Source organism: Aquarana catesbeiana, linkage group LG09 (assembly GCF_042186555.1).
Source record: "Aquarana catesbeiana isolate 2022-GZ linkage group LG09, ASM4218655v1, whole genome shotgun sequence".
In the NCBI taxonomy this organism is placed as follows: Eukaryota; Metazoa; Chordata; class Amphibia; order Anura; family Ranidae; genus Aquarana; species Aquarana catesbeiana.
In genome coordinates, this window is record NC_133332.1 from 236,249,364 (window position 1) to 236,265,682 (window position 16,319).

The following is a 16,319-nucleotide window of genomic DNA, read 5'->3' on the forward strand; positions in this document are numbered from 1 at the left end:
TGCTAAAAAAATATATATAATGTTTGGGGGTTCCAAGTGATTTTCTAGCAGAAAATACAGGAATTTTACTTGTAAGCAAAAAGTGTCAGAAAAAATTTAGTCTTTAACCACTTGAGCCCCAGAAAATTATGCTGCCTAAGGACCAGAGGTCTTTTTCCAATTTGGCACTGCGTCGCTTTAACTGCTAATTGCACGGTCATGCAATGCTGTACCCAAACGAAATTTGCGTCCTTTTCTTCCCACAAATAGAGCTTTCTTTTGATGGTATTTGATCACCTCTGCAGTTTTTATTTTTTGCGCTATAAACGGAAAAAGACCGAAAATTTTGAAAAAAAATGAAATTTTCTACTTTTTGTTATAAAAAAAATCCAATAAACTAAATTTTAGTCATACATTTAGGCCAAAATGTATTCGGCCACATGTCTTTGGTAAAAAAAAGTCAATAAGCATATATTTATTGGTTTGCGCAAAAGTTATAGCATCTACAAACTAGGGTACATTTTCTGTAATTTACACAGCTTTTAGTTTATGACTGCCTATGTAATTTCTTGAGGTGCTAAAATGGCAGGGCAGTACAAAACCCCCCCAAATGACCCCATTTTGGAAAGTAGACACCCCAAGGAAATTGCTGAGAGGCATGTTGAACCCATTGAATATTTATTTTTTTTGTCCCAAGTGATTGAATAATGACAAAAAAAAAAAAAATATAAATCAATATTTACAAAAAGTTGTCACTAAATGATATATTGCTCACACAGGCCATGGGCCTATGTGGAATTGCACCCCAAAATACATTCAGTTGCTTCTCCTGAGTATGGGGATACCACATGTGTGGGACTTTTTGGGAGCCTAGCCGCGTACAGGGCCCCGAAAACCAAGCACCGCCTTCAGGATTTCTAAGGGTGAAAATTTTTGATTTCACTCTTCACTGCCTATCACAGTTTCGGAGGCCATGGAATGCCCAGGTGGCACAACCCCCCCCAAATGACCCCATTTTGGAAAGTAGACACCCCAAGCTATTTGCTGAGAGGCATGGTGAGTATTTTGCAGCTCTCATTTGTTTTTGAAAATGAAGAAAGACAAGAAAAAACTTTTTTTTTTTTCTTTTTTCAATTTTCAAAACTTTGTGACAAAAAGTGAGGTCTGCAAAATACTCACTATACCTCTCAGCAAATAGCTTTGGGTGTCTACTTTCCAAAATGGGGTCATTTGGGGGGGTTTTGTGCCACCTGGGCTTTCCATGGCCTCCGAAACTGTGATAGGCAGTGAAGAGTGAAATCAAAAATTCACGCCCTTAGAAAGCCTGAAGGCGGTGCTTGGTTTTCGGGGTCCCGTACGCGGCTAGGCTCCCAAAAAGTCTCACACATGTGGTATCACCGTACTCAGGAGAAGCAGCAGAATTTATTTTGGGGTGTAATTTCACATATTCCCATGGCATGTTTGAGCAATATATCATTTAGTGACAACTTTGTGCAAAAAAAAAAAAAAAAAAAAAATTTGTCTCTTTCCCGCAACTTGTGTCGCAATATAAAATATTCCATAGACTCGACATGCCTCTCAGCAAATAGCTTGGGGTGTCTACTTTCCAAAATGGGGTAATTTGGGGGGGTTTTGAACTGTCCTGGCATTTTATGCACAACATTTAGAAGCTTATGTCACACATCACCCACTCTTCTAACCACTTGAAGACAAAGCCCTTTCTGACACTCATTGTTTACATGAAAAAGTTATTTTTTTTTTGCAAAAAAATTACTTTGAACCCCCAAACATTATATATTTTTTTAAAGCAAATGCCCTACAGATTAAAATGGTGGGTGTTTCATTTTTTTTTTCACACAGTATTTGCGCAGCGATTTTTCAAACGCATTTTTTGGGGAAAAAACACACTTTTTTAAATTTTAATGCACTAAAACACACTATATTGCCCAAATGTTTGATGAAATAAAAAAGATGATCTTAGGCCGAGTACATGGATACCAAACATGACATGCTTTAAAATTGCGCACAAACGTGCAGTGGCAACAAAATAAGTGCATTTTTAAAAGCCTTTAAAAGCCTTTACAGGTTACCACTTTAGATTTACAGAGGAGGTCTACTGCAAAAATTACTGCCCTCGATCTGACCTTCGCGGCGATACCTCACATGCATGGTGCAATTGCTGTTTACGTTTGACGACAGACCGCCGTTTGCGTTCGCCTTAGCGCGAGAGCAGGGGGCGACAGGGGTGCTTTTTTTTTTTTTTTTTTTTTTCTTTACTATTTTTTTGCTTTTTTATCTTATTTTTAAACTGTTCCTTTCATTTTTTTTTTTTTTAATCATTTTTATTGTTATCTCGGGGAATGTAAATATCCCCTATGATAGCAATAGGTAGTGACAGGTACTCTTTTTTGAAAAAATTGGGGTCTATTAGACCCTAGATCTCTCCTCTGCCCTCAAAGCATCTGACCACACCAAGATCGGTGTGATAAAATGCTTCCCCAATGGCGCTATTTACATCCGGCGAAATCTAAGTCATAAAATGCTCGTAGCTTCCGGTTTCTTAGGCCATAGAGATGTTTGGAGCCACTCTGGTCTCTGATCAGCTCTATGGTCAGCTGGCTGAATCACCGGCTGCATTCTCAGGTTCCCTGTTGAGACAGGAGAGCCAGAGAAAAACACGGAAGACGGTGGGGGGGGGGGGCATTCCCTCCCACGGCTTGTAAAAGCAGTCTAGAGGCTAATTAGCCACTAGGATTGCTTTTACATGAAAGCCGACCGCTGACTGAAAAGAATGATACCAAGATGATACCTAAACCTGCAGGCATCATTCTGGTATAACCATTCAAAGTCGTGAATGGCGTACCTGAAGACAAAAAAATGGTTAACAATAAAGCACAGTAAACGGTAAAGTATAAAAAATTGCATACCTGAAAAGCAAACATGATAAAACATAATAACAATAAAACATTGCAGAATAGAATACAGTAAAAAAGAGCAGAACAAGAGAGAGAGAATAGAGAGAGAGAGAGAGAACAATAAAATGACAACTATTTTTTTTTATTTTATATATTTTTTTTTTTTTTTTTACACTTTTTTTGTAACTAACTTTTATAACGGTAACCGGTTCCAGGTTCGGGTCTCTCAAAATGCGATGGCATCTTGGGAGACCCTGTGAAAGTGTGCCTAGTCTGTGCAATGCTGTACCCTACGCTAATACTCAACTAATGAATGGTAGCGTTCAAAACATTCACCAATGCAAAGACCAGGATTATCAGGACAGGAGGGACAATAATAGCAGGTGTCACGCCTATATCCGCGCTTGCTGCAGACACGACATCTTTTTTGGGGGTTCGTTGGGTAGGGGTACTCGGGAGGACATAAAGAAAATGCCTCTCATGCAGCCGACTGCATTTGGTTGGGGATGTGAATGGGGGAAGTACGGGCGCTGCAGAAGTGGTGGGTTCCCAATTAGGATTGGCGAATGCAGCAGGAAGGGCACTATGGGCACGACGGGCCTGTGTTTGTCTTCTTGGTGGCAGCGGGACACTACTTGTGCTTGCCACCTCACCAGCTTGAACTGCACTTATGGGACTCGCCACATCACCAAGTGTTACTGCAGTGCTGGTTTGACTACGACCGGGGTGTACTAGGCTGCTGGTGCTTGACAGTTCAATAAAAAGCTACCAAAAAAACTGTTAGCGATCGCAGGGATCAGGCCTGACTCTGCGAACGCTGCAGTTATGCGTTAAGTGTTTTGTAAGTGACAGTGATCGATCGATACTGCACTTGGGTGGGCTGGGCCGGGCGGAGGGGCAAAATGCAGGTGCTAGCAGGTATCTGGGCTGATCCCGCTAACACTGCGTTTTTGGGAACCCTAAACTGCTGGGGACGCTAGTATAGATCTGATCGGATCAGATATTGATCCGATCAGATACTATACCACTAAGGGAGTTGTACGGTGCGTGCGTGGGTGTTAGCGGTACTGGCGCTAATCTGACGCTGCCTGGGGCTGGTGCTTGCCAGTTCACCAAAATGCTACCAAAAAAACTGTTAGCGATCGCAGGGATCAGGCCTGACTCTGCGAAAGCTGCAGTTATGCGTTTAGTGTTTTGTAAGTGACAGTGATCGATCGATACTGCATTTGGGTGGGCCGGGCGGAGGGGCAAAACGCAAGTGCTAGCAGGTATCTGGGCTGATCCCGCTAACACTGTGTTTTTGGGAACCCTAAACTGCTGGGGACGCTAGTATAGATCTGATCGGATCAGATATTGATCCGATCAGATACTATACCACTAAGGGAGGCGTATGCTGCGTGCGTGGGTGTTAGCAGTACTGGCGCTAATCTGACGCTGCCTGGGGCGACGCATATCACCGCCGGGCGATCAGGGGGCTAAACCTTTATTCGGTAATAAACGGCGGGTGCCCTGACACTATAAAAAATAAACGAACTAACCAGCGTCACCCGTAACAGTTATACGGTGATCAGTGGTGAAAGGGTTAACTAGGGGGCAATCAAGGGGTTAAAACATTTATTAGATAGTATATGGGGGTCCCTGACGCTATAAAACGCTGACGGCGAACCTAAATATTTACCTCACTAACTAGCGTCACCAGCGACACTAATACAGCGATCAGAAAAATGATCGCTTAGCGACACTGGTGACAGGGGGTGATCAAGGGGTTAAAACTTTATTAGGGGGGGTTAGGGGGGTATCCTAGACCTACAGGGGGGTAATACTCACTGTCCCAACACTGTAACTGTCACAAACTGACACCAATGCAGTAATCAGAAAAAAAAAAAAAAACTGCTGGTGTCAGTTTGTGACAGGGGGGGGGGGGTGAAATCGGGGTGTTTAGTGTGCCTGGCATGTTCTACTGTGTGTGTAGTGTGTTGTGCACTCACATACCTGTCTTCTCTCCTCGGGCCGGAACGGAAATTACCGGGCCGAGGAGAGATGACATCATTTCCTTTGCTGCTGTTTAGCATACAGCAGCAAAGGAATGTTCTCATTGGCCGGCGGCGATCGCGAGGGGGGGGGCCATGAACGGATGGCCTCCCCCTCACCTCCGATCGCCGGGGGACAAAAGACGACCGCCTCGGGCACCGGGGGGGGGGGGGGGGTCCGATCGGACCCCCCACCCGCGGAAGGCAAATCACGTATATGTACGTGATTTTGCCTGTCCGTGCCACCTTGCCGACGTAAATCGGCGTGAGGCGGTCGTCAAGTGGTTAAATGGTTAAACTGAGAACTCCTCCACACAGAGTTCAGTCTAAAAGAACCTGAAGAGATCCAATGCATCTTATCAGATTTGGCAGGCTGCCCAGAGGAGGTGAGAAGTCTTTCCACAGATAACTCAGGCAACTTGCATTGACTTCTATTACAGAAGTCATTTGCAAGTCCTGCTGAAGTTATAATCGTCTTTTTTATCAGCACAATCGGCCCATGCCGATTAAGTAAAAAAAAAAGCCAAATATCGGCCGGCCGATATATCGGTCGACCTCTAATCATAAACCCAATAAACCCATCTTGGATGACCCTTAAAGAGGATGTAAACCCGAATTTTTTTTTGATGTCATAATGTAGAGTATACGATTTCCTATCATTTGAGCCCAGTCTTGCCACACAGAGTTAACCCATCTCTGAGCAATCCTCTTTTAATGTTCAGTGAGATAAATCTTGACAAACAGAGAAAAACTTTGTCAAATCCTCCCCCTTGCTGTGAGTGACAGGTGATTTACATATCTCGTGCCCTAGCCTAAGACATGCATTATTTTTTAATTCCCACCCCCACTCCTTTCTTCTGCTGCTCTGCCAGGATTGGATGTTCCACACCTCAGCATAATTGGGCATGCCAAAGTCATGTGGTTACTTTCCTGTCTTTTCACTGGATGTTAGAGATCACAGCAGAAGTTCAGTGTTAGAAATACACAGGAGAAAATGCATATTGACAAGGGGAGTGTAGAGGTGGGCGGGGAGTCTACTGACATCACGACTCCACCCACCGAGCTCCAGACAACAGACCCGCCCACAGAATCTGCAGTTTTTCGGGTCTAATAACAGACAGAGGGGAGATATTTGACAGGTAAAGATACATGCAGGAGGCATGTATATCCTTATAGATAACCCCTATGGCAGTAGTTTAGAAAGGATGACATTGGGTTTACATCCACTTTAAGCCAGAGCTGATAGTAGTCATAAACTTCCATTAAGGTTTCTATTGCAATTACCGGTATAGTGTAAAATATCTTGTCTTGTATGTGACTCCACAACATCTGGTTTTTGAACTACACAGAGCTTCAAGTTTCAAACAATATGCATAATAAGTGCTATGGGGTCAAATTGGATTCATAAAATATGGCTACACTAACGTATAAGCAAAAAACAAGGAGATAACAAACATGCATATAATCTACAACAGGCAAACTGGTCACATTAAATCTCTTTATATGATATATATCATCTGATTTATATCATGTTTGGACTTTATCAATTCTTCATTTTATTCTGTTCAGCAATATGTTGGTTGCTGAATTATAAAACTGTGTCACCTGGAAAAACAGTTTGAGGAACTGACATTAAAAGGAATGTCTGCTTAATGCCCCGTACACACGATCTGAAAATCGGACGACAGATCATCTGACTTTTTTCACCTACTAGTCACAAGAGAGAAAGAGAAAGAGAGGACTGTGTGTAAATGGACATGCAGAGCCGCGGCTCAGGAGAGAGCTTGCTTGGGTTCCCCCATTGCGAGCTTCTTGCTCTGGGGGAAATTGGCAGGAGAGAGGGGCCAGGAGCGCTGGTGGGGGACCTGAGGAGGAGGATCGGGGCTGCTTTGTGAACATGTTTGTTAAACACAAAATTTACTTTAATATCACTTTCAGTAATAAGAAATACAGAGTTCAGGAGGTCAGCAGTAAGTAATGAAGAGTATAGGGTTCAGAAGTAATTACCTATGAGTTTAGAGGTCAGTAGTATGTAACACAAAGCGTAGGGGTCGACAGAAAGTAAAGTGAAGTGCAGGGGTGAGGAGTATGTAACGCAGAGTGCAGGGGTCAGGAGTAAGCAAGACAGGGTTGAGAGAGTTGGTAGGAACACAGAGATTGCAGGTGTCAGTGGCAAGTAAAGCAGTTTAGAGGTCAGTAGTATGTAATGCACAGTGCAGGTGTCAGGAATAATGAACACAGATTGTAGGGGTCAGGAGTAAGTATTACAGAGTACAAAGGTCAGTTATACATAATACAGTCAGGAGTAAGTAGGGCAGAGTTCATAAGTCAGCAGTATGTAATGCAGAGTTCAGAGGTCAGTAATATGTAAGGTAGAGTTTATTAGTTATAATGTAGGGTTGCACGGATACAGATAACAGTATAGGTAACAATACTAACTCATACTAATGCTTTGATGCCTGAAACCGATAACTTTGCGGTGCGATTTAAGCTCATACAAAATGAATGGGCTCAAAGCGCATGTGATTTAAACAGGAATTCAGTGCGATTCCTGTTCGAATCACATGCAGTTTCCCCCACCGCACCTGTATGAACCCAGGCTTGTCATAGTGACTTCAGCCTGCATTCACACAGAAGCAGTGTGGGAAACCTACCCCCTCCCTTTAGAATGTAAGCTCTACGAGCAAGGCCCTCCTCTACCTTTTGTATTGAACTCTACTGTAATTGTGTTGTCTCCCATATACATTGTAAAGCGCTGCGTAAACTGTTGGCGCTATATAAATCGCATATATTAATAATAATAAAAAAACTGCAAGTGATTCGAGCAAGAATCGCACCACATTCCTGTTTAAATTGCATACAATTCTTTGCAGTGCAATTTAAATCCATTCATTTTGTATGGGCTCCAAACGAATCAAAAATGGTATCGGTGAGCACAAGTATTGGTACACGTATTCGCTGATAAAGAAAAAAAAAAAAAAACAAAAACGTATTGGTCAGCCCTAGTGTAGTGCAAGGGTGAGTATGGGGCACTAAAGGTAGCAGCAGGTTCTCTTGGTCATACATGAGCACAGAGCTGTTGGTGTGGCCCTTGGGGGCACAGTGCTCCTTGCACACCCCTCATCACTCAAAACACTCACCTGCCCCCCTAAGTCACTTTCAGTCACTGAGAGACACCAGCCAGGGAGACATGACAACGGGACAGGAAACTACAAGGCTAGGGTTACATTGAGTTATGTGGTTAGGAAAGGTATCCAGGGACTCAGTAGGCTGGGCAATCAGATTCTGAATGGCTCAGGTCAGGAGCTAGGGACATGGTGGGGTCGCAATTGTCTATTCACATGACCGTAATCAACCAGTTGCTTACCCATGAGTGGCTTTATACAGCAACCACAGACCCTCAATCCAGGCAGAGGTACAGTCCACGGCTGATGTATTTGGAAAGATGCAAACCCTAAACAGGACTGCAGAGCTACACTCTAATGACACACACCCTAACTATCTGTTTGCCCAATTACTGCTCAATTATTAATCTGAAAGCAGGAATTACCAGCCCAATAAAATTTCATAACATATGAACAACATAGTCAGTCCATAATGCTGATTTGCACTAACATTTATATTTTCAAGACAAGCTTTTGGGATGCTCCCTTTTTCTCAGTCCAAACAGTACTGATAAAAGAAATATGTTACCTAAAAAAGGTGAAAAAAAAACATTATTTTTTGTTTTGGATAGAGTGGAGAGGGATTAGAACACCTGCAGCGGATGCACAGACACAGTTGCTGCTGTTAATACAACATCCGTGTGATTGCACAGCCCTGCACCCAGGGTAGGTTCAGGGACACAGCGGCTGTGTCTCAATAGACATGAATAGAACTGCCTGCATGAGGATGCATGGAACACCTGGGCATCTGCGTTCCGGTAAGCATGGTCCTGCATGGGGAACAAATGTAATTGCCCCATGTAAATGAGACCTAATATGAACTTTTAGGCTCTACTCAAACCTAGCATATTTAAAAACAGATATTACATACATTTAATAATTATGCTACCAAAATTAGTGTGTGCTGTAAATTGCCTCCAGCATTCCTCCTGTTTCTTCTTGCTGGAGGCTGCCATTCATACAATTCACTAAATCACTGATTTACAGAATTCAAAAAACAGTTAGGCCCCTTTCACATGGGCGGACCGTTCGGGTCCACCTGTCCGTTTTATAGGCGGACCAGAACGGGTGCTCCATACAGGTCTATGGAGCAACGCATATCAGCGGTGACCACGTCCGCTGACATCCAACACGCTCCGATCCGCTAAAGTGCGACAGAGGAAAACCCTACTTTTCCATCCGTCTGTGGATCGGATGAAAACGGACTCTACGGTCCTTCTTCATCCAATCCCCCATAGAGGAGAGCGGCGCTCTGACAGGTTTGTCCCTGCACAGTGTGCAGAGACAGACCGGTCATCTGCCTGCTCAGCGGGCATCGACAGAGCGATCCCCCACTGAGCAAAGCAGAGCCCGTACACGGACCGTGTGAAAGGGCCCTTAGGCCTTTGGACACAAAGTCACATGACAAGTCACAGCCTATTGATTTCAATGGCACCCGTTCCCATCTATGCGACTTAAAGTTGCAGCGACTTTGGTGCATTTCTTTGATGTGATTTTTGATGCAACTTTGATCCAGAGACTGCAAAAATGGATCAAAGTTGCACTCTAAATCGCGAGACTTTGGGGTTGCAATAGTTAAAACGTAGCCTTACAGTCCTGGAATGCTGGGATTGCTAACTGTCAATTTTGCTTGTGGCCCCAACCAAACTGTCAAACCATCAAATGTCTGGTGTCAAAACTGATCACATGAGAAGCACCATGGCAGTTGAAGAAAGGATAGGAGGAAAATTCAAAGGGGGGAAAAAAGGTCACAAACCTTGGGACTTTTAGGCTCCATGCACACTGGAGCTCATAAACGGCCGTTCTGAACATTGGATTGCTGGCAGGAAAATGCTGCTTTAAAAACGAGATTTTATCAGCGTTTTGCATTGCCGTTAATGCACGTTTAGCAGCGCTAGCTTTTAACCGCGTTTCTCTGCCTCTATTGAAAATCAATGGTTCCCTATGGGAGCCCATTGTTTTGAATAGAAGTCCCAACAGAAGTCGGATCATCATGATCTGCCTTGCACTGCGACTTGTGTGCTGAGGATGAAGGGGACCCCCCGCCAAAATAAAAAAAAATTGGCATGGGGTTTCCCCCTTGGACAATACCAGGTCTTTCGGTCTGGTATGGATTTTAAGGGGAACTCCCCGAAAGGGGGTGGGGATGAGCGAGCACCCTACCGGGCTCCTCCGCCATCTTATGCCCGCTCTTTTGCTAGCGGTTGCCCAGTCTTCCCCGTCGTCGTCTTCCCTCTGCTCTTCTTCCGATGTTGACACAATGCTCTCTCCCGCTGGAATGCTGTGTGCTCAACGACTTATATTGGCATGGGGTGTGGTCACCAGGTGATGTCATCCAGTGACACGCCCCTTATGACGTAACGTCCCATCATGGGGCGGGGTCACTGGATGACATCACCTGGTGACCACGCCCCATGCCAATATAAGTCGTTGCGCACACAGCATTACAGCGGGAGAGAGCATCGCGTCAACATCAAAAGAAGAGCAGAGGGAAGAAGACGATGGAGAAACCGGGCCACCGCTAGCAAAAGAGCAGAAGATAGCAGAGGAGCCCAGCAGGAAGACAACAGAGTGCGGAGAAGAGGCCAGAGAGTGCGGAGAAGGAAGAGACCCCCGGAGCTGCCTAATAAATTACTTTAAAAAACTGTGTAGCACTAGTGTGTTTTATTTTTGACACTTTTTTCCAGGTGAATGGGTAGGGGTACTATGTACCCCATACTCATTCACATAGGTTGGGGGGCCAGGATCTGGGGGCCCCCTTATTAAAGGGGGCTCCCAAGTTCCGATAAGCCCCTCGCCCGCAGACCCCGACAACCAAAGGCCAGGGTTGTTGGGAAGAGGCCCTTGTCCTCATCAACATGGGGACAAGGTGCTTTGGGGTGGGGGGTGCAGCGCCCCCCCTGCCCCGAAGCACCTACCCCCATGTTGAGGGCATACGGCCTGGTAAGGTTCAGGGGGGTGCGCTCACTCGTCCCCACCCCCTTTCCTGACCGGCCGGGCTGCGTGCTCGGATAAGGGTTTGGTATGGATTTTGGGGGGACCCCCACACTGTTTTTTTTGGCGAAGGGGAGTTCCCCTTAAATTCCATACCAGACCGAAGGGCCTGGTATTGTCCAAGGGGGGAACCCCACGCCAATTTTTTTTCATTTTGGCGGGGGTTCCTCTTCATCCTCAGCACACAAGTCCGCCGCAAGTCGGATCATTATGATCCGACTTCTGGTGTGACTCCTATTCAAATCAATGGGCTCCCATAGGGAACCAATGATTTTGAATAGAGGCAAAGAAATTTATTATTTTTATTAAAAAAAACGCCCAAACTCCAAAAAACAGCCGTTTATGAGCTCCAGTGTGCATGGAGCCTTAAGGTGTTGGGTAGGGCCTTAAAACCTTAAAAGTCCTGAGGTTTGTGACCTCTTTTCCCCTCTTCCTTTGAATTTTCAATATACTGGGATGTGGTGTTTACTTTGATTGTGTCTGTCTTATCTTTCAAGAAAAAGGATAGGAGGGTTTAATTCTGCTTTTAGCCACGGTTCACATATATACGATGTGGGAACCAGAGCGATTCCTGCATCGCATCTCCTTTGCGGGCAGTTCACACTGACACCTGCGAACTACTGTGGGTATCAATACAAAGTTATTAACCACTTAACCACTTCAGCCCCAGAAGATTTGGCTGCTCAATGACCAGGCCATTTTTTGTGATACGGCACTGCATCGCTTTAACTGACAATTGCGCGGTCATGCAATGCTGTACCCAAACAAAATTGACGTCCTTTTTTTGTTGTTGCAAAATTGTCGTTGCAATACTTTATGTCACACCGGAAAAAATACACTTTTTTGGATTAAAAAAAACACAACAGTAAAGTTAGCCCAATTTTTTTTTTTATATTGTGAAAGATAATGTTACGCCGATAAATTGATACCCAACATGTCACGCTTCAAAACTGCGCCTGCTCGTGGAATGATGACAAGCTTTTACCCTTAAAAATCTCCATAGGCGACGTTTACAGGTTACCAGTTTTGAGTTACAGAGGAGGTCTAGGGTTAGAATTATTGCTCTCGCTCCAACAATCACAAGTGTGGTTTGAGCACCGTTTTCATATGCGGGCGCGACTTGCGTATGTGTTTGCATCTGCGTGTGAGGTTGGCGGAACGTGGCGCTTTAAAAAGGAAAGGTCTTTTTATTTATTTATTTTTTTGACACTGTCCTTTTTAAAAAAAATAAAAAATATCAGATCTGGGGTCAAAAAGACCTACAATAAAAAAAAAAAAAAAAAAAAAAATTTATAAGAAAAAAATTTCTCCTTTAACCACTTCGCATCCAGGCCAATTCTGACACTTTGCTCCTACATGTAAAAATCATCATTTTTTTGCTAGAAAATTACATAGAACCCCCAAACATTATATATGTTTTTTTTAGACCCTAGAGAATACAATGGCGGTCATTGCAACTTTTTATCTCGCGCGGTATTTGCGCAGCAATTTTTCAAAAGCATTTTTTTGGTTTCATGCTTTAAAAAAAACCAAAACAGTAAAGTTAGCCCAATTTTTTTTGCATAACGTCAAAGATGAAGTTACGCCGAGCAAATAGATACCTAATATGTCACGTATCAAAATTGCACACGCTCGTGGAATGGCGCCAAACTTCGGTACTTAAAAATCCCCATAGGCGACGCTTTAAAAATGTTTACTGGTTACATGTTTAGAGTTACAGAGGAGGACCAGGGCTAGAATTATTGCTCTCACTTTAACGTTTGCGGCGACGGTTTGAACACCGTTTTCATATGTGGGAGGGACTTACATATGCATTCACTTCTGCGTGCGAGCACACGGGGACAGGGGCACTTTAAAAAAAAAAAAAAAATTTTATTGTTAATTTTACTTAAAAAAAATTTATTTTGACACTATTTAAAAAAAAATGTTTTGATCACTTTTATTCCTATTACAAGGAATGTAAACATCCCTTGTAATATGAATATGACATGACAGGACCTCTTTACAGTGAATAAATAATAATCAATAAGACCCCACATCTCACCCTTAGGCTGGGAAGCCTAAAATCAAAAAGAAAAAGGGAAGAAGATCACGGCTTCCCAGCCAAGGCGGCGCCGTTTTTTTTTTAATGCAGAGGCCGGGCGTGATGTCAGAACATCGCGCCCGGCCTCCGACGATCATAGAGACTCCAGTGTCCATATGGTCCGCCAGAAATCTCTATGCTCAACATCCGGTGCCGGTGGAGCCGTTCTCCGACTCGCCGGTCCCAACGATGAGTCAGTAGAAGCACCGAAGGGCGGGGGGAGGGGGGGCTCCCCTTCCGCCGCCCGTAAGAACAATCAAGCGGCGGAACAGCTGCTATGATCGTTCTTATAGTGTAGGGAATTGCCGGCTGAAAATGCCGATATCTGAATGATGCCTATAGCTACACGTCCTATGATGGCCTGCCAACGGCAAATGGTTAAGAGCACTGGGCGTAAGTGACGTTTGACGTCGCTTCTGCCAGTCAATCCTATGGAGTCGAGTGGGGGCCATATTCCCCTCACTTGGCTCCAGGCTGTTCACATGAGAGGACGCGATATTACCGGACCTGCCGATAGCGGCCGAGACTTAGCGGAGACCCCCGGAGCACGGCGGGGGGCCCTCTCCCGTCCCCGATAAAAGTGATCTTGCGGCTAATCTGCCGCAGAGACCACTTTTATCTGAAAGCAGACCGCCCGCTGAAGAAGAGGATACCGGGGTTATGGCGGCTATCTGCTGCCATAACAATGATATCCCTCTTCAAAGAGCTGATGTATAACGACAGCGGGTGGTAAGTGGTTAACACCCCCAGATCGGTTCGCAGATCGCAGTGCAAACTGTGAATTTGGAAAGGAATCGGATCAAATGGGTGTGAACATCCATACAATCCGATTCCAGTGTGGGGTAAAAAAAAAAAAAAAAAAGGCTCCTGCACTATTTTCGTGCGAAACCAATGCGAGTTCAGCCATACAAACTGTTCGCCTGAACTCACATTGCACAGACATCACATGTGATCGGCACAGCAATACGATGTCTGGTATCGCATATGTGTGAACCCAGGCTAAGGCTGTCAGCAGATCTGTCTCTACAAACTCAGCTGTGCCTAAAAATGGAGAGCAACTGAGCATGTGCAGAGCAGGGTGAAACAGTGTATTACTGGATTTTAGACACTTATTAATGTAGTACATAAATATACCTGCAAAAGGGACCAGCCTGAAGTCATCTAGCAGGACTTCATTTTCTGATTAAAAGTTCCACTTTAACTGCTTGCCGACCAGAGCACGACCATATAAGTTGGCACAAAGGCACGGCTGTGCAAATGGGCGTACAGATACGTCCCCTTTAAGACGCTGCATTGTGGGTGGGCGCGCGCCCCCACCACGTACTCTGTGACTATGCCTGTGGGTCCCGCAGACTCAATGTCCGCCGCTGTCCCACGATCGTGTCACGGAGCAGAACGGGGAGATGCCTTTGCAAACAAGGCATTTTCCCATCTGTCATTTGGAGCAGTGATCACTGTTATGTCAGTGGTAGCCCCGCCCCCCCACAGTTAGAATCACTCCCTAAGACACAGTTAACCCCTTGATCACCCCCTAGTGTTTAACCCCTTCACTGCCAGTGTCATTTATACAGTAATCATTTTTATAGCACTGATTGCTGTATAAATGACAATGGTCCCAAAATAGTGTCAAAAGTGTCCAGAGTATCCGCCTTATTGCCGCAGTCACGATTAAAAGAGAATATATGGCAGGCCGCCGCCATTACTAATAACATAAAAAAAAAAATATTATTATTATTATTATTGCCATAAAACTATCCCCTATTTTGTAGACGCCATAACTTTTGCGCAAACCAGTCAATATATGCTTATTACGATTTTTTTTTTTAAACAAAAATATGTAGAAGAATACATAACGGCCTAAACAGAGAAAGAAATTTGTTTTGTTTTTTTATATATTTTGGGGGATATTTATTATAGCAAAAAAAAAAAAAAATAGCTTTTTTCTCTTTTTTTGTTTATAGCGCAAAAAATATAAACAGCAGAGGTGGTCAAATACCACCAAAAGAAAGCTCTATTTGTGGGGAAAAAAATTGACATCAATTTTGTTTGGGTGCAAAGTCGCACGACCGCGCAATTGTCAGTTAAAGCGACGCAGTGCTGAATCGCAAAAAAGTGCTCTGGTCAGGAAGGGGGTAAAATCTTCCGGGGCTGAAGTGGTTAAGGTTGTCACCCCTCACATTACAAAACCAGGGTCCTGTTATCACCTGAGGCCGGGCATATAAAAAAAAAAAAAAAAAAAAAAAAAAAATCTCACTCCATGCAGAATTGTGTGACTACAGAGTGACCCGGCTCCGCCATACTCTCTGTATACAACACCAGCACTGAGCTCTGTTTGTTATAGTGTGTGCAGAGCAACTCCATACTACTACAAAGGTCTATAACTGTGCAGGGGGACCATACAACACAATGTACAATACACACACTTATCCCTGTATGGAGGAACAACAAGCCACAGGACAGAGCTGAGTACAACACACACATGCAGTGTGATATGAGGACGCGCCCCCCTCCCAGCTGTGATAACAGTCCGGTGAGTACACAGAGAGGACACTTACCTGCTGGCACCATATCCCCGGCCTTATGTATATCTACACCTGACAGACTGTCACGTGACTCTCGGCTCTACAAATGGGGCAGCAGCTCCGCCCAATCAGAGCCCAGCACCGAGAAGTGAGCACTTCCTGTTCCTCTGTCACCACGTGACACGCACAGCACAGAGAGCAGGCTGGAGTGGTCGTATAATGTGGAGGGTCTATGATCTGTACACAGGGGCTATGCGGGGGGGGGGGGGGTTAGGAGGCCACACAAGACAGCTGAGTGCAGATTGTTAGTGATGGCGTGTTATCTAGGAGAACATATGTAGGACGTCCAGGCAAACGGAAGAGATTCATTAAATCTGCAGCACACACAATCTGGTGCAGCTGTACGTAGTAACCAATCAGCTTCTAACTTCAGCTTGATTACTTAAGCGTTGACAATAAAAGTTAGAAGCTGATTGGTCATTATGCACATCTGCACCAGACTCTGTATGCACCGGTTTTAGTAAATCTCCCCCCAATGTGTCTGTTCAATGGAGGCCGGGGCATAGCTCCCAACTGTCCCTGATTTGGAGCGATGTCCCTCTGTCCCTCATTTTGGTCTGATCTATATTGAT

At 44.5% G+C, this 16,319-nt stretch overlaps 1 protein-coding gene across 3 annotated transcripts in view; it reads right to left on the reverse strand.

Moving 5' to 3' along the window:
- The window catches only part of PNPLA7 (patatin like domain 7, lysophospholipase), a 478,577-nt gene extending 462,739 nt beyond the window's left edge, over positions 1 to 15,838 (reverse strand). Inside the window, exon 1 of one of the 3 annotated variants that reach the window (XM_073599988.1) lies at positions 15,721 to 15,838. In XM_073599988.1, the coding sequence (XP_073456089.1) occupies positions 15,721 to 15,733 (13 nt within the window). In that variant the 5' untranslated portion in view covers positions 15,734 to 15,838. The remainder of the gene's footprint in view (positions 1 to 15,720) is intronic. The other 2 variants (XM_073599989.1, XM_073599987.1) reach the window with 2 other exon arrangements.
- Between the last annotated feature and the right edge of the window lie 481 nt (positions 15,839 to 16,319).